This window comes from Moschus berezovskii, chromosome 7 (genome assembly GCF_049115385.1).
Source record: "Moschus berezovskii isolate FMDL1 chromosome 7, NW_MosBer_1.0, whole genome shotgun sequence".
Classification (NCBI taxonomy): Eukaryota; Metazoa; Chordata; class Mammalia; order Artiodactyla; family Moschidae; genus Moschus; species Moschus berezovskii.
This window is the reverse complement of record NC_142466.1, coordinates 89,550,562-89,573,497: the sequence shown is the minus strand read 5'-3', so window position 1 is coordinate 89,573,497 and position 22,936 is coordinate 89,550,562. Positions and strand designations below refer to the sequence as shown.

At 44.3% G+C, this 22,936-nt stretch overlaps 1 protein-coding gene across 4 annotated transcripts in view; it reads left to right on the top strand.

Annotated features, from left to right (window-relative positions):
• Positions 1-21,970, top strand: part of PTCH1 (patched 1) — a 61,232-nt gene extending 39,262 nt beyond the window's left edge. For 3 of the 4 annotated variants that reach the window (XM_055427434.2, XM_055427437.2, XM_055427436.2), the window contains 9 exons: positions 3,054-3,196; positions 5,206-5,389; positions 6,857-7,137; positions 8,562-8,699; positions 11,459-11,601; positions 15,103-15,202; positions 15,762-16,016; positions 17,622-18,183; positions 19,098-21,969. In XM_055427434.2, the coding sequence (XP_055283409.2) occupies positions 3,054-3,196; positions 5,206-5,389; positions 6,857-7,137; positions 8,562-8,699; positions 11,459-11,601; positions 15,103-15,202; positions 15,762-16,016; positions 17,622-18,182 (1,805 nt within the window). In that variant the 3' untranslated portion in view covers position 18,183; positions 19,098-21,969. Of the gene's footprint in view, positions 1-3,053; positions 3,197-5,205; positions 5,390-6,856; positions 7,138-8,561; positions 8,700-11,458; positions 11,602-15,102; positions 15,203-15,761; positions 16,017-17,621; positions 18,184-19,097 lie in introns of all 4 variants that reach the window. The other variant, XM_055427433.2, reaches the window with a different exon arrangement.
• Positions 21,971-22,936: the final 966 nt, after the last annotated feature.

Sequence of the window (22,936 nt, the reverse complement as noted above, 5' to 3'; positions counted from 1 at the left end):
GCATCTTTTTAAAAGGTGCGCTTGAATCCTATTTTCATTGCTAAGTGAACAATACCCATCTAGACCAAGTAAGATCCATTCATGGCCCCTGATCTGGGTCCCAGCCAGACCAGATCTCTCTGCCTCTGACTCTGCCAAGGTCCAGCAGAGCACTGTACACAGAAGGTCAGATACTGGGACCACCAACTGCCTAAATCCTTTTCCGGCCTTTTGTGTGGTTGATTTGGTCTTTGAACATTTATTTCCTCCAAGGAAGTAGTTGTCCTTGAATCAGCTTTCCTTCACAACATTTTGGGTAGTGATGGGACCCTCATTAGAAAACCATGTTATCCCATCGGTCTTTAGCAACATTCCAGTAGTCTTTTTAAGGGAGAAGGGGTTTACTCATAAAAATATATAATCGAAATACAGAAAGTATCTCAAGTGTCACCTTTAAACATATATGCAAATGAGATGGCCTTGGTGATAAAACTATATTGTACAAATGGTGTTTGTTTATATTTCACACTGAATCACACAAAATTTAGATTAACATTTTCTTTTTAAGCTCTTGTATCAAAGAAAAATTGTCAATAGGGATAATTAACTCAAAACTTCACACTGGGAAATAATTTATGGTATAAAATATTTTAAATGAAAAAGTTCTAGCCAAAATTTCATGTTTTGCTGTAAAATAAGTGAAACATCACGGTTCTTTCCTGCAGGGCATGTGTTGGAATATGAAGTGTTAGCCAAGGGAAGAAGCAAATTCCTGTTCTTTGTTTTCTGTCAAGATTGTATAATGTGTGTACGCTTCAGCCAAAACTTATTACTTGAGTTTTTTGATAATTAGAAAATAATATACTAATTATGAAAGAACTTAGCTTTTCTGTGAAGTCAGTGATTATTTCTCATTCATCCTGAAGCCCCAGTAGAGTGAATGGCGAGTAGGGGCCAGCAACATCAATGATGTGTTGACCTAAAGAGCCGTTGGGGGTGACCTCCCCAAATTAATCCTTTTTTCTTTGTCTCACTTGAGGGTGTCTTCAGAGTATAGTATCTGACAACCGCACTCAGATTTTTGGGACCCCCCTGTTTGCCACTTTATATCTTTGGTGCCCATGTTAGCTCTGCTATCTTATTCTTGAGGCTCCGACAAATGCTTCCTGGGCACTGCAGTGCATTCAGGGCAGCTCAGAGCGTCTGTGGTTCAAGCCAACTCTGGAAGAGGCTGCCACTTCAAAGGTTAACTCCAGCACTTAGCTGCTGTGTGACTTTCCTTACGTCACTTCACCATCCTAAACCTCAGTTTTCTCATCTGTAAAATAATACTAGCAGGCTTAAAAACTCATGAGGTTTTAAGAATTAAATGAGAGGTAATAAGTGTAAAATGCTTAGACAGCCCCACACTCACTATAAGCCTGAGCTGCTTCTCAGGATTAGCAGGTCAAGAGGAAAGGGTTAAAGTGCCATGGAAGCCACAAAGTGATGAAAATTCTATTATGGTGAGGAAACCAGAACAGGCCTCTTTTCTGGGGGGTTGTGGGGTAGAGGTGGTTTTTTTCTCTCCTGTTTGTTTTTTTCAAAAACCAAAAAAAAAAGGCTTTAGGTAATAAAATAACATCTGTTCGATACTGAGGGTTGTGTGCATGCCTCGCTATGAAAAACAGTCTGTGTGCAAGGGGAGCACAGCCGTTCCCGGTGGTCTCCCCACCCAGCCTTGCAGCCGCCCCATACTCCCCAAACAGGGCCTTCTTTCACCACGGAGCCCGCGGGCCTCATCCCCACATTGTTCCTGTGAAAACAATGCCCGCAGCAAAGGTTTAGAGAAGATCAGACAGAGAGGGACAGAGAGCGCGCCAGAGAGGGCCTGTGCTTTCCTCTTCCCTCAACTTCAGCCCCCATTTTGAACACTTAAAACAGAACCGGTTCTGTGTATTGGGAGGAGTGGGGGGCGGGTGACTTTGAAGTGACTGAAGACGCTCCCTCCGTTCTCACTGACCATGTCTAACCTGTGCATGTGCAGCTTGTTCAAAAGATATGGCTTCTTAGGGGCTGGGACTCTGGAGTTCTACGTGGGAGGTGATTTGGGGGTGCAGGGCAATGAAAGGGGTGAGGGTGTCAGAGGAGACTGTGTGCGAGCCAGCAGTTGCTCAGTGCCTAAGGCTGGGTCACCAGGGCCCTGTTTTCTCTTCCAACACGCTTATCTCTTTACAGCTGTAGCCAAACCGTCAGGTCTGTAATGATGGTTTTGATTACAGAGGCCAAGCGCAGCTGTGTGTGGTGGGCTGGTGGGCTCGCCCATCCCCCAAGCCCACAAAGCTCTTTCCTTCCCCCTCCCCGGCCTTGCGGTTTGTCATCTGTTCTCACAGAGCCCCCTTGTATTGGCCTGTGGCTTCCTGTTCTCAATCTGATCCAAATTTACCCTGTGAGGTATTTCCCTGCACACAAGCGCACGCAGGATCCGTCCTCCACACCCCCTCTTGCAGTAAGGGTGGCAAAGAGGAAGAGAACAGTCGAGAGAGAATAGGTGTTGGCTGTGATCTTTACACAACCTGGCAGCCGATCCCACAGCTTATGTTAGCTCCACAAGTCGAACAGATGGAACAAATTGACAGAATCATGTTCACTCACCCTGGGCTGGAGAAGCAACTCAGTTGCTGTTTGAAGTTGGGGGTTTGAATGTGTTTTTCCTGCTCTGAATGGAATTTCTGGTTGTATTGAAGAACCCATGGCTTAGTACCTAATGTGTAACAAAACAGTGTTTGAGCCTAGTGTGTCTTCCTCGCCCAGCTTTCTCTTGCTTTCTTGTGACCTAGGGGAGACAAGGGGGAGTTTGGGGTTAAAACATGTGTATTCGTTTCCTATCCCTCCCTTCTGCCTTTTGAAGCGGTGATTATCAGCAACCTGAAGTTCATTCATGAAACACAAGTATCACGTGAAATCAAGAATAAGCAGAATACATAGTGCTTGGAGTTGATGGCAAACACTCCCCTGTCCTCAGTCCACCCCATTAGGACCAGGATCAATCTGGTTAAGAGTTATAATGTATTACACACATTTGCCTTTTCTAGGACTTCAGGATGCATTTGACAGTGACTGGGAAACCGGGAAAATCATGCCAAACAATTACAAAAATGGATCGGATGATGGGGTCCTTGCCTACAAACTCCTGGTACAAACTGGCAGCCGTGATAAGCCCATTGACATCAGTCAGGTACTCTCACTGTGTTACACCTTGGGAGCTTCCGAGAGAGTTGTTGAGCAGGGCTTTGGGACTTTTTATCCCACTGGATAATTGTGTGGCTGAGGGCAAACCAGAGCGCCTCACCTTGCTTATCTGTCAAATGGGGACAAGTGTGTTACTTGTCTTCAGAGCAGTTGTCAGAACAAAGTATAGTTGAGGCAGTGCAGATTCCTTCAGATGTTAGACATACAGTGTTGCATTGTTCTCGTTTGAATTCTAGTCCTTGTCGCCATGTCAGTCTGGGTTATATTCAAACTTGGAAAGGTGAGTCAGTTGGGTAGCAGAATTTGAAAGAATAGAAGTTGGGGTGACGGATGGGTTAGGAGAGGTTACTAGCAGGATGGGAAGATTTTGTAGGTTTGATTCCTTTGGGTCACTGTGGCCTGAGGGGTGGAGGGGGACAGACATGCCCTGTCATGAGTGAGGCAGACGGAAATGCAGATCTGTGGGCTCTCCGTGGACTCACTGTTGTGCCCACCCCCGACGAAAGAAGAGCTGTTCCTGTTTGGTAGTCGTATTCTCCAGCTGCATTTGCCTCTTGGCTGTGACACTTGGATTCCAGCATATCCCTCTGATTCCTTGGGCATGCTGGGGAGGGCATTTGGACCCTTCACATTTCAGAGGAGTCCAGTCCCACTCCTGGCTTCCCCAGGTCCTCCTCCCACTGTTCTTTGTAGCTTACTTGCTTCACCTTCAGGCAGAAAACCGTCATGCTAGTGATCTTCCCAGCAGCTCTGTTTATTGTCTCCCCACTTTTGCTGGCATTAAAGGTGACAGATTTACAAAGTACATTGTTCAGAGTTATTATGGAGTGCGAACTTAGTGCTTTATGGCCGCATGCAGCATGCTGTCAGGTTTGACAAGGATGCAGGCAGAGGAGTCTGTCGGAGAGATGGCAGGGGGATGCTAGGGGCTGGGTTGGTTTTAGGGACCAGGGACACCGTGGAACAAATGTGATTGGGCCAGGCCGCCAGACATCATTTCCTCTGCCTGGGAGGGAGAAAAGCGTGCTGTGTGCACAGAGGCCGTGTGAGCTGTGCTATGTAATCCCAAAGACGACTTGAAGACATACAGTTGTTACATATCCTGTGGATTAATTGAATCCAGATCCCTGAAATTTAGTTCTCTCACTCTTCCTCCACTTTCTTCCTTTACTCTTTCCCTATTAACTTCTGTCACTGGTGTTTTTCATTTTGTTAAAGATGAAAAACATTGGAACCAGGTCTCCATCTGAAGTAAACAGGAAAAAATATATGGCTATGTACATGTGTGTCTGTGTGTATTTGTCTCTGGGTGTTTTTCACCTATACAAGTCCCACAGACCAGCTCTAGAGAGAGCATAGTATTTATTTGGCTTCCTCTTAGGATGTGGCACATATGCTAAATGTGACCATCTCGCTCAAACTGAGATTCCCAGAAAGACCAGGATTGTGCACCCGTCCCTTCTGCTTTCTGGCGATGGACATCTTTTGAATACACAGGTCATAGGAGGCTAGTGTTAGCAAAATTTATACAGATGTTGTTTTATTTTTATAGCTCTCCTCCATTTACTGGGTGGCATTTCCTTCAGTGTTAACAGCAGAGGTTAACTGCACACAGACGTGTATGGGGATTCTTGCCAGGTTTTTTTTCACCCCTTCCCCTCCTATAAATATGTTTCTCCAGATTGTTCATTCTCTGCCTTGGCTGCAGACAGTCTTTTAGCATTCAGATTTAATTGGTTCAGTCAATTCCTGGGCCATCTGCCGAACTGTGTGTGTGTGTGTGTGTGTGTGTTATAAACATGCCGATTATTGCATTCTCTGATAAGTGCATTTTAAAAGGAACCAAAGGTGTTCTGATGGGATTTTCTGCACTTGCAAACAGAGACATTCTCTTCTTTGTTGCAAATGCTGATGCAGGCTCTGCTTCTCTGTAGGCAGGCGTGTGTTGACCCCAAGCCCCCACTCTAAAAGTCTCCTGTTCTACCCACTTTGCAGCTGACTAAACGGCGCCTGGTGGACGCAGACGGCATCATTAACCCCAGTGCTTTCTACATCTACCTGACTGCTTGGGTCAGCAACGACCCTGTGGCTTATGCCGCCTCCCAAGCCAACATCCGGCCTCACCGTCCTGAGTGGGTTCATGACAAAGCTGACTACATGCCAGAAACCAGGCTGAGAAGTAAGTAGCCCTCCACTGGACCTGCGAGCTGGTGAGGGCTCCTTGCACCCTGTACTTCCAAGCTCAGTTATAGCCCTCATCCGTTGACACCAATTAGGGTTCAAAAGTGTAAACAGAACAATGTATTTCTTTTAGTTTAAAACTGTGGGAGACAGATGAGGATGTGTAATCGAATACACCTCATGCTCTATCACACTGAGAAATAAGAGTCTCTAATCTCTCTTTGTGCCTTTGACTCTAAAACATCCACCAGGCATCTCTCTTTAATGCCAGCTGTTCCATGTGAAAGTTGGGGACGCCTCCAGGTTGAGTGTTGTTTTACTATTGCAGAGTTTTATCACTGAGGATTATATGTTTATCTTAACTTTGTCAACTCTGGTGTTGAAGGGATTTTTGGCAAGTTGAGTCATTCCTATAAGCCACCAAGCACCTGTACTCTGTCAAAGCTGTTTAAACTGGAGCAGAAAAGTCTGTATACAACAGCGTCCTCTTCCTTTCACCTCTCAGCCCCAGCTTTGAAAGGTGGTTCTGGATGGATTTAATTTGCATTTATGTTAGAGATATTAGTTGCTTATACCTTGGGTATGAGGCTGAGGATGGACGTGAGAAAGAAGACAGGTTCCTTTGCGAACATGGCTGGAGAGCAGGCGGGTTGTGCTTCCCTGTATCTAAACCTCAGAGCCTTGTGGCAAGCAGCCAAGGCTTGTCTTAATGAAAATTTATAGTTGAGATTATAATAGGGCAAATCATGTTTAGCAAGTCAGCTGAATGACCCCAAAGGGTCTGGAACACACAACGGCAGTAACTAAATGCTTGTTGTTTGAGGATTTCTTCCCCTGCTGCTGAAGACTTAGCATTGCATTAAAAAAGAAGCATGGAAGGTTTAAGTGTGTAAGATCACTAAAAGGATAAGAAAGTTAAGCATTTTTCTCAGTAAAGCATGACTTTCGAGTTATTTTGTTCTCATAAGTGATTAAGTAAAATGGTTTGAACTTGGTGTTTTCATTTGTGTCAGTTGAACGAAAAAAAATGTTGCCACAATTGAATTCTTAAGTTGTTTAGAGCCATTACAAACAATGACTGCTTCCAGATTAAAATCTAAGGGTAAATCAATACACCAGATCACAGTCTCCTCTTCCACCTGCAACCCCCGCCAAAATCAAAAGTTGATTATCATTTAAAATTTTTTAAACCAAATACTGAAACCATAAAGACCTTAAGACTATCAAGACTATCATTGGTATTGTTTGTCCTTCACATTGAAAGAAGAGAAGTAAGCAGACTTTCTTGCTGAGTTCTTTCTCTCCTCATTGTACTTACGGAGAATCTGGGGACTCACATCTGGGAGGCTAACAGTGGGACACTTGCTGCATTATTTCCCCCTTTGGATGAAGTCTGTTTGCCTCTCTCAGTGTTGCTGGGGACCCCTGACTCCTGGGCCCTCTCCCTGTCGTCTTTTCTGTGCAGTCCCCGCAGCAGAGCCCATCGAATATGCTCAGTTCCCTTTCTACCTCAACGGCCTGCGTGACACCTCGGACTTCGTTGAAGCCATTGAAAAAGTCAGAACCATCTGCAATAACTACACGAGCCTGGGGCTCTCCAGCTACCCCAATGGCTACCCCTTCCTCTTCTGGGAGCAGTACATCGGCCTCCGCCACTGGCTCCTCCTGTCCATCAGCGTGGTGCTGGCCTGCACGTTCCTCGTGTGCGCTGTCTTCCTCCTGAACCCCTGGACGGCCGGGATCATTGTGAGTTTATTCTAAGGGTCTTTGTGGAAGTCAAATTCCTTTCAGCATAGCTCTTTCTGCAGCCGGGAAGTTTTGTTTATGTCTGGGCCTCTGGAGGAGGGTATAGATTGCATCATCCATACTGTATTTATTCTACTGGAGGTGGCGAGGTTCAAGATTAGGTAGAGTCTTTAATGGCCTTGATCTTATGTCCCCTCTCCTATAACATTAAACTTCCTAGGTAAAGATAGGGGAGTTTTTTAGCACACTTTCCATAATAGAGCTGAGTGTATATTGATACAAACACTCAAAGCATAACTGTTTTTTTTAATTCACGTGTCATTTTGTTATGACACCCATACCAAATATAGAGAAGATTCTTCTAAATGGAGGGATAATTAGAGAAGTTTAGATGGTGGTATATGGATAAATCATTTTTTAGAGATGGTTTTGTGTGGTGTATTTAACTCTTGGGAAGAAATGATAAAGTATTGCCAATCTATTTTTTTTTTTACATTCTTTCTCCGAGTATAATGCTTGCAGGTTTGAAGCTAGTTTCATGTATAGTCTAATAAAATCATGGCAGTGTTTAAATTCCATGAACTGTGGTATAGCCTTCAAAATGCCAAAATTTTGAAAACAGAGACCAGGTCTTGTTTCTGCACCATAAGTCTGTACAGCAGGTATGTTTAAAGGTAAATGTTTAGTCTGTAGGAGTTTTCATGGTACTTAAGCAATTGATGTTATCCATCTTTCATTAGCTTATTAAAAGAAAGCAAAGGGAACTTTTATTGTACTTGTCTGCTCACCCTTCACTACCTGCTGTCCCCCACCCCCAGAAGGAAAGATCATTCTCTCCTTCTCTTGTAAAATTTATTGTTTTATTTGTATTTTCTCCTCTTTGGCCCAAAAAACTCCAAAGTCTCCCTCACAGATTCTTTCCATCTCCCTAGAAATTTTTACAAGGCAGATGAAAGAACGGCAAATAAAAGCTTTTCCCTGGATTTAACTGTTTGCTTTGTCCACCCCAGTGACTCCACATTTCTTCAGAGTGAAGGGGCTGTAACCTGACCCGCATCAGCTGACCATACGTCTTCTTTCTCCTAAGTCACCCTCACTCAGCCCACAGGCTCTCCAAACAAAAGCAAAGCAACTTCTACGTAAAAGAATATTTATTCAGCCTGTTCTATCAACTTTCTTTAGGATGGAGGACAAGGCAACCAAAAAAGTTTAGCTCAGTTACAAGTTGAAGGATAGTCTCTGATGGTTAAGATCAAAACAGAAGGAAACACCTTGTTTTAAACTGTATTAAATTTATAGCCAGCAATGAGTACATATCTGTATAACTCTTTATAGATCGCACTCATGGAATAGTTTGGAAAGAATTTTTGCAACACCCAAAGTGTGTTTGTGCCCAGCCACTCATCCTGTGTGTTTTTTTAAAGGTGACGGTCTTGGCTTTGATGACAGTTGAGCTCTTTGGCATGATGGGCCTCATTGGAATCAAGCTGAGTGCCGTGCCTGTGGTCATCTTGATTGCCTCCGTCGGCATCGGAGTGGAATTCACTGTTCATGTCGCTCTGGTATGGGAGATAGTGTCAGCGAAAGCTGTGAAAAGGCAACCTATTTCCTCAAGCTCTTTTAGTTTACAAGTTGGGAACCTTTTAATTTTCTCCACCATCAAGGAGTGCATCTGACACATATCACAGCAAAATGCTTGGGAGCACAGACATTCCCCAGGAGTGGCTGCAATTCAGCTGGACTCCTTTCCCTCTGAGGGAATCTAAGAAGCAGGTCATCAAAGGTAGACATTAGCCGGGCCATGTCAGCAGTAAAGACGGTGTCCTTGGTGTGTCCGAGTGGGCCCAGAAGGATTCTGCTTATTTGGTGTTGTCAGTTATGTCACGGGTCCTAAAGGTGTCAGCTGTTCCTAGACAGATGTTATATAAGTATGTGTGTGCACAGATACATACAATTTTTAAAACCACAGTAATAAAAGCGGGAATAACATGAGACCACACTCACAGGCATGGTGGGCAGGCATAGTTGAGGGTGAGGTGAATTGGCAGCTAAGGAAATACCCTGGGGCTAATGAACTCCCCATCTGAGCACCACCCTCCACCCCGGTTCCTTCGAGCTCCCAGCCTCCAAATTCATGACAACAGAACATAAAAGAACTAGTGTTGCTCTCCATAGGAATCTTGCCCTTCTTTCTGTGGGCCCAGTCTTGTGAAAAAGGAGGGTAAACTTTAAGAGGAGTCTAATCCATGAGACAAGTCCATCGTATACATTTATCAGAGAATTATTTAAAAGCCCTGCAGTGATGTGTAAATTATGTTCCATCCACACTTGTGTTTATAGCCAAAGACCTTGGGTTTACATAGGCATTCAGTAAATACATTGACTGAATAAATACTGATGTTTAGAATGCTTGGCCGGGAAACCTAGCACTGGACTTGGATCAGATTACTTTTAGTCTTGCTTTTGCAATCTCTGGCATTGGGCTCAACACATGGCTATGTGTGTCTACTACGTACTGTTGTCCTCTTTCAGGGCCATATTTATGCTACTTAGGAATTATAAACTTTTGTATTTCAGAAAGAATGTTTTGTTGCAGTTAACCTGTTCTTTCCCCAAGGTATAATAAAAAGGTGATAATATAGAAACAGTTCTCTAAATTTTGAACCTACCCAAATTACTTTCCTCAGTTGAGCTGGGAAGAAGGAGAGGGGATTTTTTAAAAAAAGAGCTTAGAACTCAGAAAACACATAATTATAATATCATTTCTTTTAAAAATGAGAAAAAAATATACGTGAGTTAAAAATCCACAAATCATTTTATTCTGATGTGAATGAAAATCACTCTTTTTGGTGGCTCTCATTACAGACAAGGGTGGTCCTCGATCAGATTTTTGTGGTGGAAGTGCTAATATCTTTTCTTAAACTGTGCACCCTGGGTCTCTGAGGTAGTAGGAACATAAATATCCATACCAGTGTTGAATAAACAATGAAGGAATGCCTCTACTCCTCATGCAAGATTTAATCCTGAGAATTTAAGGAGTCTCAAGAGCCAACTTAGCTTTGTGCTGCTAGCCCAAGTCTTCATCAGGAGACTATCCACACACAGGACATGGCATTCTTACCACATCATGTATGTGAAAGTCATCAAGGGATCAGTGGGTATCTGGCAGTTTATTGTTCCAGTGGCATAAGTTGTATGCAAGAAGATCAACTCAGTTCTGGCCCCTATGGGCTCATGGCCCAAATACAGCACAGACAGCATGGTTTCAGACCATTTTAGTGCTTTCCTCTCAGGAGAAAAAGATAACTACTTTGACCCTAAAGTCTCCTCAACTTACGTAGACCCCACTTTAGAGAAAAGTAATACACCTTGGTACACTTTTGTGTAGTTTTATTTCTTCATCCATTAAGCAGTCCTTAATGGACGTGTCTTTCCCCAGGACATATATGCCACCTACAAGGGCTCCAGACCCTCTTCTCAGCACATCCCAGAGCAGCCTGCACTTTCAGAGAGCAAGCTTGTGCCAGGCTCAGCCCTCCCTGTTAGGTCCCACTGGGGGAAACAGGCAGGGTGTAACAGTAACTAACCCATATTAAAATGGTCTTGTGTCATACTCTCAAGCCAACAGTGTGATATACCAAGACCTGCATAAGGTTTCCATTTGGTATCAACAATGCCCTTGACCTAGAAGACCTAGAGAACACAAAAGAGTTGGGACATGTCCACCCATATTTAGAAAAGGCTTGATTGAATTTCTTGCTAATAGTACTTACATGTCCTACAAACACATTAGTCTGAACACAGTGAAAGAAATTCTAAGCTTAGTATAATCATGAGGAAATATGTACTTGGCACCTCGGTGCCAAGTCCATTTTAAAGTAAGGTCTTGACTTTTCAAAAAATCGGGAGAAATGCTGTTGCTTTCACAACTGGAGATCTCCGATGTGAATAACGTAAGATCTCTCACCTGGGGAGTGAACTCAAGGGTGAGTAACAGTGAAAAGAAGGGAACATTTTGCTCATTTTTATATAGTTTTGGCATCATTTTTAAATTTAAAGTAAATACGCTTTCCATCTTTTTTGTTGTTGTTCAAGATTTACATCAACACCAAATACAATCCATTATCATTAACAGGTCAATTTAGTGTAAGCCTAGATTTAGCCAAGTTGAGCAACCCCAATTAAACACTCCAATAGCTTGACAGTAAGATCTGAGGGGTACAGTGGAGTCAGAGGAAACCGGCTTATAGCATTTAAGACGAAGCTGGCCATTGACTAAATGAAATCCAGGACCCTGATCACCCAAACTCTCATTTCACAGGCCTTTCTAACAGCCATTGGTGACAAGAACCGCAGGGCCGTGCTTGCCCTGGAGCACATGTTTGCGCCTGTTCTGGATGGTGCTGTTTCCACTCTACTGGGAGTACTGATGCTTGCAGGGTCTGAATTTGATTTCATTGTCAGGTAAGCCTTGTTTTCTAACGTGTTCTGTGTAACGTACTTCCTTTTGTCTCTGGGCGATTCAGCTTGTCTTCATTGTGACTCTACTTCCTGCTGAGCCTGCCCCCGCCACAGCGTTACTGAGGTGTAATTGACAAAAATTGTATATATTTAAGGGGTGCAACATGGTGTTTTGGTATACATATATACTGTAAAGTGATTGTCACAATCTATGACTCTCTACTTTCTTTTGAGTTTATTAACTCCAAGGTTGCACGGTGGTAAAGGATCCACCTGCCAGTGCAGAAGCCACAAGAGACTTGGGTTTGATCCCTGGGTCAGGAAGATCCCTGGGAGTAGGAAATGGCAACCCACTCCAGTATTCCTTGCTTGGAAAGTTCCATGGACAGAGGAGCCTGGCAGGCTGCAGTCTGTGGGGTTGCAAAGAGTCAGACAACGACTGAGCACACATGCACACGCTGAGAGGCATAAGAACAGGCTCTCTTCTACAGCTGTTTTGGGGAGTATCCTGGGGACAAAAGATGGAGGATTTGGGGCTAGAAACAAAGGCAGCTGTACAGCTTGACACCACATCCCAGCTCTTGGTATTAAGGTTAGAAATATCAACAGAAGGAAATGACCTGGTTCCCTTTGACTGACTAAATTTGACCTTCCATTGTCCTTCAAAACTGGAGAAAGAAAACATGCAGATACCTAAAATTTTCAGGAATTTTATTCCTTTAAGAAGTGAAGACAGCATACCTTGATTTCATGTTCAAGTTCCCACCAAGATTTAAGAAGCATTTACTGTGTGACTTTGTTGTCAAATTTTTAAAATCCAAACCTCATTTGGATACATCTTTCTATTTGGATTTCATGGCAAGCAGTTTCTGGTGAATTTATTTAAGGACTTGACTTTGTGAAGTATAAAAGGAGAGCAAGTTTTCCTTTTGAAAAGAATTTGAGAACTACAGGGAGAGACCATTTTCTTCTTTGAAGAGCCTCCACAGCTTTTTTAAACAGCTCCTCTTGGATGTAACCCTGCTGCTCTGTGGAGGGTCGAGGCCAGAATCATCAATAAGTAAAAGATAGTCCAGAATTAGGACCATAGTAAAGCAGAATGAAATGTGAGAAATGACTGGATTGTTAGGAACAGTTTGGTAATCTGGAGAGAGAATCTAAACCGGCTTTCCTGGTGTGTATGTTGTAATAGGACTTTCAATTCCAGGTGAAAAAAAGAGGATTTTAAGGATTTTAAGTTGTAGCCAAAGTTTTTTTATTATGAAAGACGATAGGTCCTTGGCATCATTATGGAGATTTAGCCTTCCTAGAATGAGTGCCAGGGCTGGCTCACTGTCTTTTGGGTGGAGAGTGAGTGGAAAGGTGTAGACCAGTACTTCTCAAACTATAATGTGCTCATGAATCATCAGGGCTCTCTGTAAATGCAGATCAGACTTCATCGGGGGTGGGGAGCGGAGTATGAGTTATTAGCCAGGTCCCAGATGATGGCCCTATTGCTGATCCTCTCAGCACAGAGGACTGATCCATTAGCAAGCCAATTAGTACACCTCGTTGGTCAGTATCAGGCAGATATACATGCCTAAACTAGAAGGTTTTGGTCTGGGTTTTGTTTTGAGCTCTTAATTTGATGTTGACTTTTCCTTTATTTGAGCATTAGTAGTTGTTTCTCTATGGTGTACAAACGCTACGTCAAAGAGAGATTCTTTTGTGTAATTTCTCATTCAGCACTGTATGGGGAACACCTCATAAGTGCCATTTCACACAACAGCACAGCAGTAACGTTGTCCTTCTCCCCTTCTACATAGCTATGGTATATAAGGGAGAGAGACAAGGTCACAAGCAATTCAAAACCATGGGAAACAAAGTGTGATGGGATCTCAGAGGATCTAACTCAGCCTTGTGGGGGATGCCAAGGGAGCAACAGAGAAGAAACTTAGCCTGATTAGAGCAACCATCTGGGACCTGGGTGGAGGGCAGGATCCCAACTCTCTCATCCATGGCTTCTTGTTCTCTCCCAGAGATAGCAGGGTTCTTGTTTCAAGCACTTAAAAGGGCTTCCCATTTTCTAGAACTGGATGGATTAAGCTGATAAAGCCCTCACTGAGGTCGACTAAATGAGCAGACATTGTATACACTAAGCCGTCAGAAATCTAATTGGTCTGTTTATTCTACCGTTAGATGGATGGGATGCAAATGTCTTAATGCCTGCTGCTGATATATGCCTCAACCTAAAGTTCCAGCAGTTTACATTAGTGCAAGACATCGGCTGCTTGGTTTTACTAATGCAGCTCAGAAGTTTCTAGTGTTTACAATAGCTGCGAGGTATTTGTATTTTTATAGAGATTCTCTCTCCTTTCATCTAAGGGCGAAACATATATAGGCACAGTGAAGTTTGGAGCCTGTTCCATTTTATGATCAAGAGGACCATTAACATATAGATATCTTGCCCTCCCTCTTCCCAGAACATCCTGAGCTCTCCCCCACCCCAGCCCCCTTCCAGCAAAATTACCCTAGAAACCAATAGTTACAGAAACGCATGCTTGCGTGTAGCCTTCTGCCTCCAGCTGTGTGGAACATCCGCCAGCCACCCTCCCTGGCTGACAGGTTCACCTTGGTATTCGTGAAGGATCCCAGACCTTAGCCCTTAATGGTGGGAAAGCAGGGCCACTTGTGCACTCTCCTCTTCTTCATGGTGCTGCGGCCTTTATGTCTGAATTGGCTGACGCAAAACAAGAGTATTCAGAGATGCTAAATTGTTCAACAAAAGATTGGCCAGCAGAGCAACCCGTCATTGTGGACTGCCCTCCCCCGAAAATGCCCCAGCAACCACAGAATGGGCAGTGTTTTCTTTGCGGAAAGCTGGTTCCAGTGTTCTAAAAAGGTCGCAGTTGGAGCTATTTGGTAAAACTGGAACTCACAGAATTCTAGGCAGAAAGTTGTGGTTAATGAAAGAAAGCCCAGGGAAAGCCTTACCTGATACACTGGAGACTTAATTAGAGATTCTGCTCTAAGATGCAGAAGCATTTCACAGTGGATTAGCTGCCTGCAGAAGTGGGCTGCTTTTCCTCCTGGGCTAAATTGTTTAAATTCTACACCCTTCACTTCATTTGTTTGCTTCTGCTGGGTTTTCATGGACTGGGCCCCTCTGCATTGTATTTGTGCTTTCAGTCTGCTCAGCCATTCAGTTCACATTCCATATTTTTGTGTTTGTGTAACACATTCATAAATAACATTACATGCCATGAGATTTCAGCAAATTAACAACCTAATTTTTTTTTTCTTCCCTTCATGAACTAACACTTTGGGTTGCGGAATGCAGTCCTCAAAGTCAGAAGGTTAAAAGAAAAACGAAAGTAATCCTATGCTGGTTTTGAACTGAAGTTTTGTAACAGCCTTTTCACTGGTGTGGGTTTTGTTCATTTTTGGCTCTGACATTTGGGCACATGAAGGGTACCTTAATTCACTTGCCATGCTAAATGTTCCTGTTTCCCTTTTATCTTTAAGGTACTTCTTTGCTGTCCTGGCAATCCTAACAATCCTGGGTGTTCTCAATGGACTGGTTTTGCTGCCAGTCCTTTTGTCCTTCTTCGGACCGTATCCTGAGGTCAGTAATTGTTGCTGGCGTCCTGTGCAGCCCACAGGCCATCTGTATACTGTTTTTCCTGGTGTCAGTCTTAATTTAGATATTTAGGTTTATCCCCATTTTCTGGTTGTTTACTTTTTCAGTAAACAACTCAATAACTATAACCTTCTTTCTCTTCAGTTTATTAGTGTTGGAGGATGTGTTGGTTTGGTTTGGTTTAGGTTGCTTTCATTTTGGTTTTTTGAAACCTGGTGATTGGCAACCTGAGTGTTATAGGGCTTTATCAATAAAGCATTTTCCACTTAAGATGAATATCTGGTTTGAACAGGAGTGAAAAGGGCATAACCTGCCTTTCCAGGGTGTGAAAGCAGAGGGCAGTCCTTTTGCTCCATCCATCTGTCAGGCCCAAGGGTCCTTAAAGCAGCAAGGGTTGAGCTAAGTGAATACAGAATAGTGTGGGAGGCCAGGAGGGGGAGTGAGGGAGGGCAGCGACCCCTGAACAGTACTGTGCTTTGAACCTTGAGTGTAGCCACCAGGTAAATGGACGATAACACCTGACATACGGAATCCCCTTAAATAGGTGTCTCCAGCCAATGGGCTGAACCGGCTGCCCACACCTTCTCCTGAGCCACCCCCGAGTGTGGTCCGGTTTGCTGTGCCCGCCGGTCACACAAACAACGGGTCTGATTCCTCTGACTCGGAGTACAGTTCTCAGACGACAGTGTCGGGCATCAGTGAGGAGCTGCGGCACTACGAGGCCCAGCAGGGTGTTGGGGGCCCTGCCCACCAAGTGATCGTGGAAGCCACAGAAAACCCTGTCTTCGCCCGCTCCACTGTAAGTCCTAAGTCACCCCAGGAGGCAGCCCCGACTGCTCTGAACAGCAAAGCACAGGATGCAAAAATAAAAAAGTATAGGTTTGGTGGAGTCATACTATAAAAATGTCAATTTCATATGGTTGTATCTCATACGGATTGAAACGGGCAGGGGCCAGTCAGTATTGGAGACTACACAAAGCATCCATCAGCATGTGTCTTGTTTCAGAACCAGAGGTAAAGCATACCTTGCTTCCCTCTCCACCCTCCCACCCTTATTTTAAAGCTACATACATTGTAGGATGATACTTATTTTAAAATATAATGGTATTTTTATTGCCAGCAGAAGTTATTTTTTTCCCTTCCACCTCTGTTACCTTTAATTGCCCTTAGTATAAAATTACTTCAATCACTATTGTCTGAGACTTCACCAGAAGCTTTTATGGCTCCAAGGTCGCATTCTAGGTGGCTGGAAAGAGCAGAGAAGCTGAGAACCAGCCTTCAGTAATTCAGGAAAACCATGAGCAGCCCAGGAGCCTCTTCTCAGAGGCTCTGAGAGCCCCAGCTACATTCTCCCCTCTCTGTGCTCCCTAGGATGTTCTCAGCCCCCCAGGCCTGGAGCACAGCACACAAAACCCAAGAAAGGTTCTAAGGCTAATGTTGCTCCAACTGGGGGCCTCCTGCTGTCCGTCCAGGAAATGGGTATTCCAGTCCCAGGCTGGAGCTGCCCTTCCATGAAAGAGAGAGAGGCCAACCAAATAACCTAAATTTTCCTCCTCTTACCCCCCGTGACGATGCCTGCTGAGCTGCAGTGTGAATCTGGTTTTGTTCAGCGGGAGCCTAAAAATAGGTACAAGCTGAACGACTTTGAAGTTGGTCACGGTCCTTTTGATTGATGTGGCCACTGTGTTGCTCCATGCTTTGTATAGAGACCCAGAAACCAGATTCCTAACAACAGGACAGAGCAGTGCTGCCCCATAGAACTTTCTATGACAATGCAAATGCTCTCTCTGCCTGCACGCTTCCGTGCAGCAGCCACTGCCCGCATGTGGTTGTTGAGCACTTGAAATGTGGCTAGTGTGACTAAGGGGCTAAAATTTTAATTTTAGTTAACTTAAATGTAAATAGCCATATTCAACAGTGTAGGTATAGACAGTCCTGGCAATGTCCTGCGTACGGATGAGCCAGGGCCAGGCACTTGGCAATTTTAGAAGAAGAGGAACTCCAGATCTGACTCTGCCCAGCAGGGTGGGGTGGCAGACTGTGGGAGGGAGGCAGCTAGATGCTTAGACCACAGCCCTGCATTTATGGGCTTGCAGCCCTATGCATCCAGCCAGCTGTGCTGGAGAAAGCTTACACACAGGGTCCAAGTAGGGCGTTCTTCTGCCACGTTGTTGAGGTTCTAAGAGAATGGGTTTTTCGTCTGTGGGTAGAAGGCCCTTGTTAGCTCCCCAGGGCAGTCCCAGCCACTTGTGGGGTTGACTGAGCTCTAGTTCAGAAAGGGCTGTGTGTGGGTGGCCAGGCAGGAGCCAGAGCCAAGAAAGAAGAGGGGGCTGGAACAGCAGGGGGTGGCGCCGAGCCTGGAGTTAGCACTGGGCCTGTTTCAACCTGCCCTTGCCCTCTGCAGGTGGTCCATTCTGAACGGAGGCATCACCCACCCTCAAATCCTCGACAGCAGTCCCACCTGGATTCAAGGACCCTGCCACCTGGACAGCCAGGACAGCAGCCCAGAAGAGAAACCCCCAGAGAGTGCCTGAGGCCGCCTCCCTATAAACCGCGCAGAGACGCTTTCGAAATTTCTACTGAAGGGCATTCTGGCCCTAGCAATAGGGACCGCACGGGCCCCCGTGGAGCCCGTTCTCACAACCCTCGGCATCACAACCCAGCGTTCACTGCTATGGGCAGCTCCATGCCCAGCTACTGCCAGCCCATTACCACCGTGACTGCCTCGGCGTCCGTGACTGTTGCCGTGCATCCTCCGCCCGCCCCCGGGCCTGGGCCCAGTCGGAACCCCCGAAGCGGGCTTTGCCCAGGCTACGAGGACTACCCCGAGAGTGACCACGGGCTGTTTGAGGACCCCCATGTGCCTTTTAATGTCCGGTGTGAGAGGAGGGAACCCAAGGTGGAGGTCATTGAGCTGCAGGATGTGGAATGTGAGGAGAGACGCCAGGGCAGCAGCTCCAACTGAGGTGGGCGAGGTCAGCGGGCAGGTGGGAGGGGCTCTTCAGTGGTCCCTCAGCTTCCATGGAGACATGGGTTTGATCTCTGGGTGGGGAAGATACCGTGGAATAGGAAATGGCAACCCACTGCAGTTTCCTTGCTTGGAAAATTCCACGAACAGAGGAGCCTGGCGGGCTTACAGACCATGGGGTCCCAAAGTCAGACACAACTGAGCATACTTGTTCTCAGGGACTTAGAGGGCTGCCGACAGAGCATCTTCCTGGGGCCCCTGGGCACTGTTGTGTCACAAACAGTGATCTCTTAACCCACAGACAGGGTTTCCTGTTCAGCTTAGTCATCCTTGGAGAATCAGTGGAATTCTAAATTGGGTCTGTCCCTTACTGGGCTTCCCTGGTGGCTCAGAGGATAAAGTGTCCGTCTGCAATGCGGGAGACCTGGGTTCGAACCTCAGGTTGGGAAGATCCCCTGGAGAAGGAAATGGCAACCCACTCCAGTACTCTTGCCTGGAAAATTCCACGGATGGAGAAGCCTGGTAGGCTACAGTCCATGGGATCGCAAAGAGTCACACATGACTGAACAACTTCACTTCTCACTTCACTTACTGTAAGCTTGTGGAGGGGGGAGGGTGTCAGTGCATCTCAACAAAGATATTGATAGCTGCCCCTTCACCTGTTTTTCAGTCTTCTAATGCCATATAGCAGCTATGTCTGATGAATGCACATCACAAAGTGACCACATCCCTGTCCCCAGCCCCCAGATCAAGGAAGGGATCATAATCTGCCCCTGGAAGCCCCTCATGTCCTCACCCCAGCTCCCACCATCCTGATTTCTATACCTCAGACTCATTTTGCCTGTGTTTGTGCTTTTTAAATATGAACTCATAGACCTGTTACTTTATTTGACTTCCTTTTTTCTTTTAAAGGGTGAGTAAAATCTGAAGCAAAGAGGCCAAAGATTGGAAGCCCCTCCCTACCCCTACCCCACCCCACCAGAACTGCTTGAAGAGAAACGCGGAATTAGAAAGGTGTGCTGTGCCGGAGAGCAGTTCATCGTTACTGTAACCGATTGTATTATTTTGTGAAATATTTCTATAAATATTTAAGAGGTGTACACATATGTAATATACGAAGGAATGGATGTAAAGTCGTGTGATGTATGGGGGTTTCTCCACTCCTGCCTCCAGAGTGGGCAGTGGGGGGATCACAAAGGGGCCCCTCCCTGTTGTACATTGGTTTCTGTGCCACAGCCAAGCTTAACTTAGTCTTAAATTTCAGCATGTGTTGCTGCTGCTTAAATATTGTATAATTTACCTGTATAATTCTATGCAAATATTGCTTATGTAATAGGATTATTTTGTAAAGGTTTCTGTTTAAAATATTTTAAATTTGCATATCACAACCCTGTGGTAGTATGAAATGTTACTGTTAACTTCCAAACACGCTATGCGTGATAATTTTGTTGTTGTTTAATGAGCAGATATGAAGAAAGCACGTTAACCCCAGTGGCTTCTCTAGGTGTAGTTGGGTGTGATTCTCCTGTTTGGCTGTGTGTGTGAACACGTGTGTGATTTCCTAATGTACTGTACTGTGATTTTTTTTTTTTCTTTTTTTTTTTTTTTGTTTCTTTTTACTGTCTGTAACCTTTGGTGGGCTCTACCTTAGGCCGAAGAGTCAGGATATTTCTAGTGCTAGTGGTGGTGGAGGGCTAGCCCTAAACATCGCCTTATCCTTTTGCCAGATTCACTTCAAGTTCAGGGCATCTCTTAAGATCATTGGCTGCCATCCAGACACCCCAACTCATGCTTCAGAGGAGATGAGTTCCTTTGCATGGACCATTGTGGTGTATGTTGGAACCTCAGGGTACAGGGCTCACACCTCTTCATCTTCATTGGTATTAAAACCTAGAAAGCCTGCCTAGTCGGGGAGCCTCAGCTGGGCTGTGAGCATATCCTCTAAGTATGCAGCCTTCATTATACCTCTCTCGTAACCAACACATAGCACACACATACACAGCACACACACACGCCAGCACCACTGCCCAAGTTTAAGAGTGGATTAGAAGTCTTTTGGAGACAATGACCTCTTAATTCTGGGTCTACAATTAGCCCAGAGGTGATGTTTTGAGTCCCTACAATTTAAACTCCCTCTCTTGCTAAATTGCACAGTTGGTTGGGGCTTTCTGGATTTGTTTGCATCCTCTTCATATAGTGAGCATCCAATATGGTGATATGGAGTCAGAAATTCTATAGGACATGAGCTTCAGAGGATGATTCTCCACATGTTAATACTAACATTATAGGTGCCCGCTTCCTAAAGTAACTCATCTCCCTCCTCTCACCATCATTAGTACATTTATTGAAGACTAGGAAGATGCTAATTGCATACCACCCTCCCTCCCAATGAAGAATGTATATAGAGACATGTCTCTCAACCAGGCATTATTTTAAAAGATTTGCTTCCGTATCAGTTCTGTTGCCTTGCTCTGAGGTTTGGTCTTCCTAGGCTCTTAGCCAGACACCAGCAAGTGTTGGGAAGCACTTGGTACCCAGACTAAGCTACTGTAGGAGTGCACCAATGGCAACTCCCATTATGCCTCCTGTTTTACATGGAAAATGTTCATCGAAAGGCAACAGCCCCCAATAGTACCATCAGTGTAGTGACCTCAGACTCTAAAATTCGCCACAGAACTGTGGCTGCCAGATGTATGTTACTATGCCAGGGGCCCCAGGGGCCCCACTGCTACTGTTCAGTGCCGCCGTCAGCTACACTGTCTGTCTACCTAACACTCGGCTCTGCTCAGAAAACATATATCCTGCGTTCAGGAGAGAGATGATGCAGAATTCAGAGGTCTGCTTCCCTCTGGCTCAAGGCATGCCTCGCTCCTTTCCTGAGCCCAGCTTGTGTGGTGCGTGACTGCTTGCCTGGCCCCTGCTTTCGGCACAGCATAGAACTTTCTCCGATAGTCATATTGGCAAAGGGAGAACTCGGGGGCTGGCAGGCAACCAGAATTTCTCTCTCTTTTATAAAATAGTTTTATTTTGTCTGTCTTGTTTGTTCATTTGGATGTTTTAATTTTTTTTTTAAATCTTTGCTGATATTTATAATTTTGTATCATAAGAATGTTTTCCTACAGTATTTGTCATGCCAGTTTATAACAGAAAAATGCAGGGATTTTATTTCTATTGGAAACACTATTACAGCTATGTTTTACTTTTGAACAGAATTTTTATTTGTATAGAGTGCTTACTAATGTTAAATAGTTCAGAGTATATAACATTTTCATTAAGGACTCATGGTAGGTTTTAGTGTAAGGAGTTTAAAGGAAATATTCAAACTGGGTCTCATTGTCTGCCAATTTTGGCAGGAATGGGTTTGTGTCATTTCAATTACAAAGATAAAAGTATGCCATATAATTTATTTATATGAAAATTTATTTTTGTAGTGTACATAGTAGTCATCAAGTCTTTTGACAGAAGTATATTTTTAAAGAATTTATATGTGATGAATCCATAATGTCTGGAACTTTGCTGAGACATGAGCGGGGCACACTTTTCACTGTAAAGTACAGCAAGGAAAAGAAAATGTCTCAGCAGTGCTAAGAGAGCGAGATTGAGTGGATATCCATGCAGTTGTGGAATGTGTTGTATTAGTTACAATTTGTGACCTAGTGTGGTTCTCATTTTAAACCTCGGAAGGCAAAAATGTACAAACTCTCTAAATATTAATGTTCAAACACTGATAGAAATTCTAACATGAATAAAAAATAATATAACTTGTTGGTTATGTCTTTGTTTATGGAATGTTTTTTAATTAGAATATCTTACAAAGACAGCATGTCAGGTCATCATAAACTTTGTTGTTTTGTCTGACTAACCTCGTTAAATACTCATTTTTTGTTCTTCATGGAGGAATTATTGACATAGGAAGAGTTCTACGTTTTTATTTTCTGTCACCAGGAAAGCTCCTAAATTACCCTTCAAAATGATCCCTACTGTCATCTCTTAGCCTTTTTAAAATTCTGTGTGTGTGTGATGCCTAATAATTAGAGGGAATATTTATAAATCCAATTTAGTGATTATTAAAGGAAGGTATCGTATTTAAAAACAGTATAGCCATCAATATGGGACGATTGAACATGATACAAAATATTTTTTCTGAGTATTTATCAGATGATTGTACCCTGTCTTCATCACGTTCTTGTTCAATTGCTAAGTCGTGCCCAACTCTTTGCAACCCATTTTTCTTCATCTTAGGGCTGGAGAAAAGTAAGACTAGAAATAGCATCCTCATTTTACAGCTGAAAGCAGGGAGTGGTGGGAAAAACTCAAATTACTATCTGCGTATGGTGAGGAGTCATCAGACTACAGCCTATGGGCCGCCTGTTTATATAAAGATTAATCAGAAGAGGACATACCCACGCATGTAGAGATTGTCCACTGCCACTTACCAGCTACATCAGCAGAGTTGAATAGTTGCAGCACAGACCATATGGCCTGCTAAGCCTAAAATATTTACTAACTGGCCCTTAAGAAAACATTTGCTGACCTGTCTTAAGGTTACCATAGTCCAGTGTTGCTCACATGGGGTGCCTGGATCGGCGGCACTCACATGCTTTGGAAGTTTACTAGAAAAGCAGATCTTCAGGGCCACCCCAGACCTACTGAGTCAGAATCTTGGGACTGAAGCCCAGGAATCTGTGCTTTCATAAACTGTCCTGGTGGTTCTGATGCACCAGCAAAGGCGATCTCTAAATTCCTTCCAG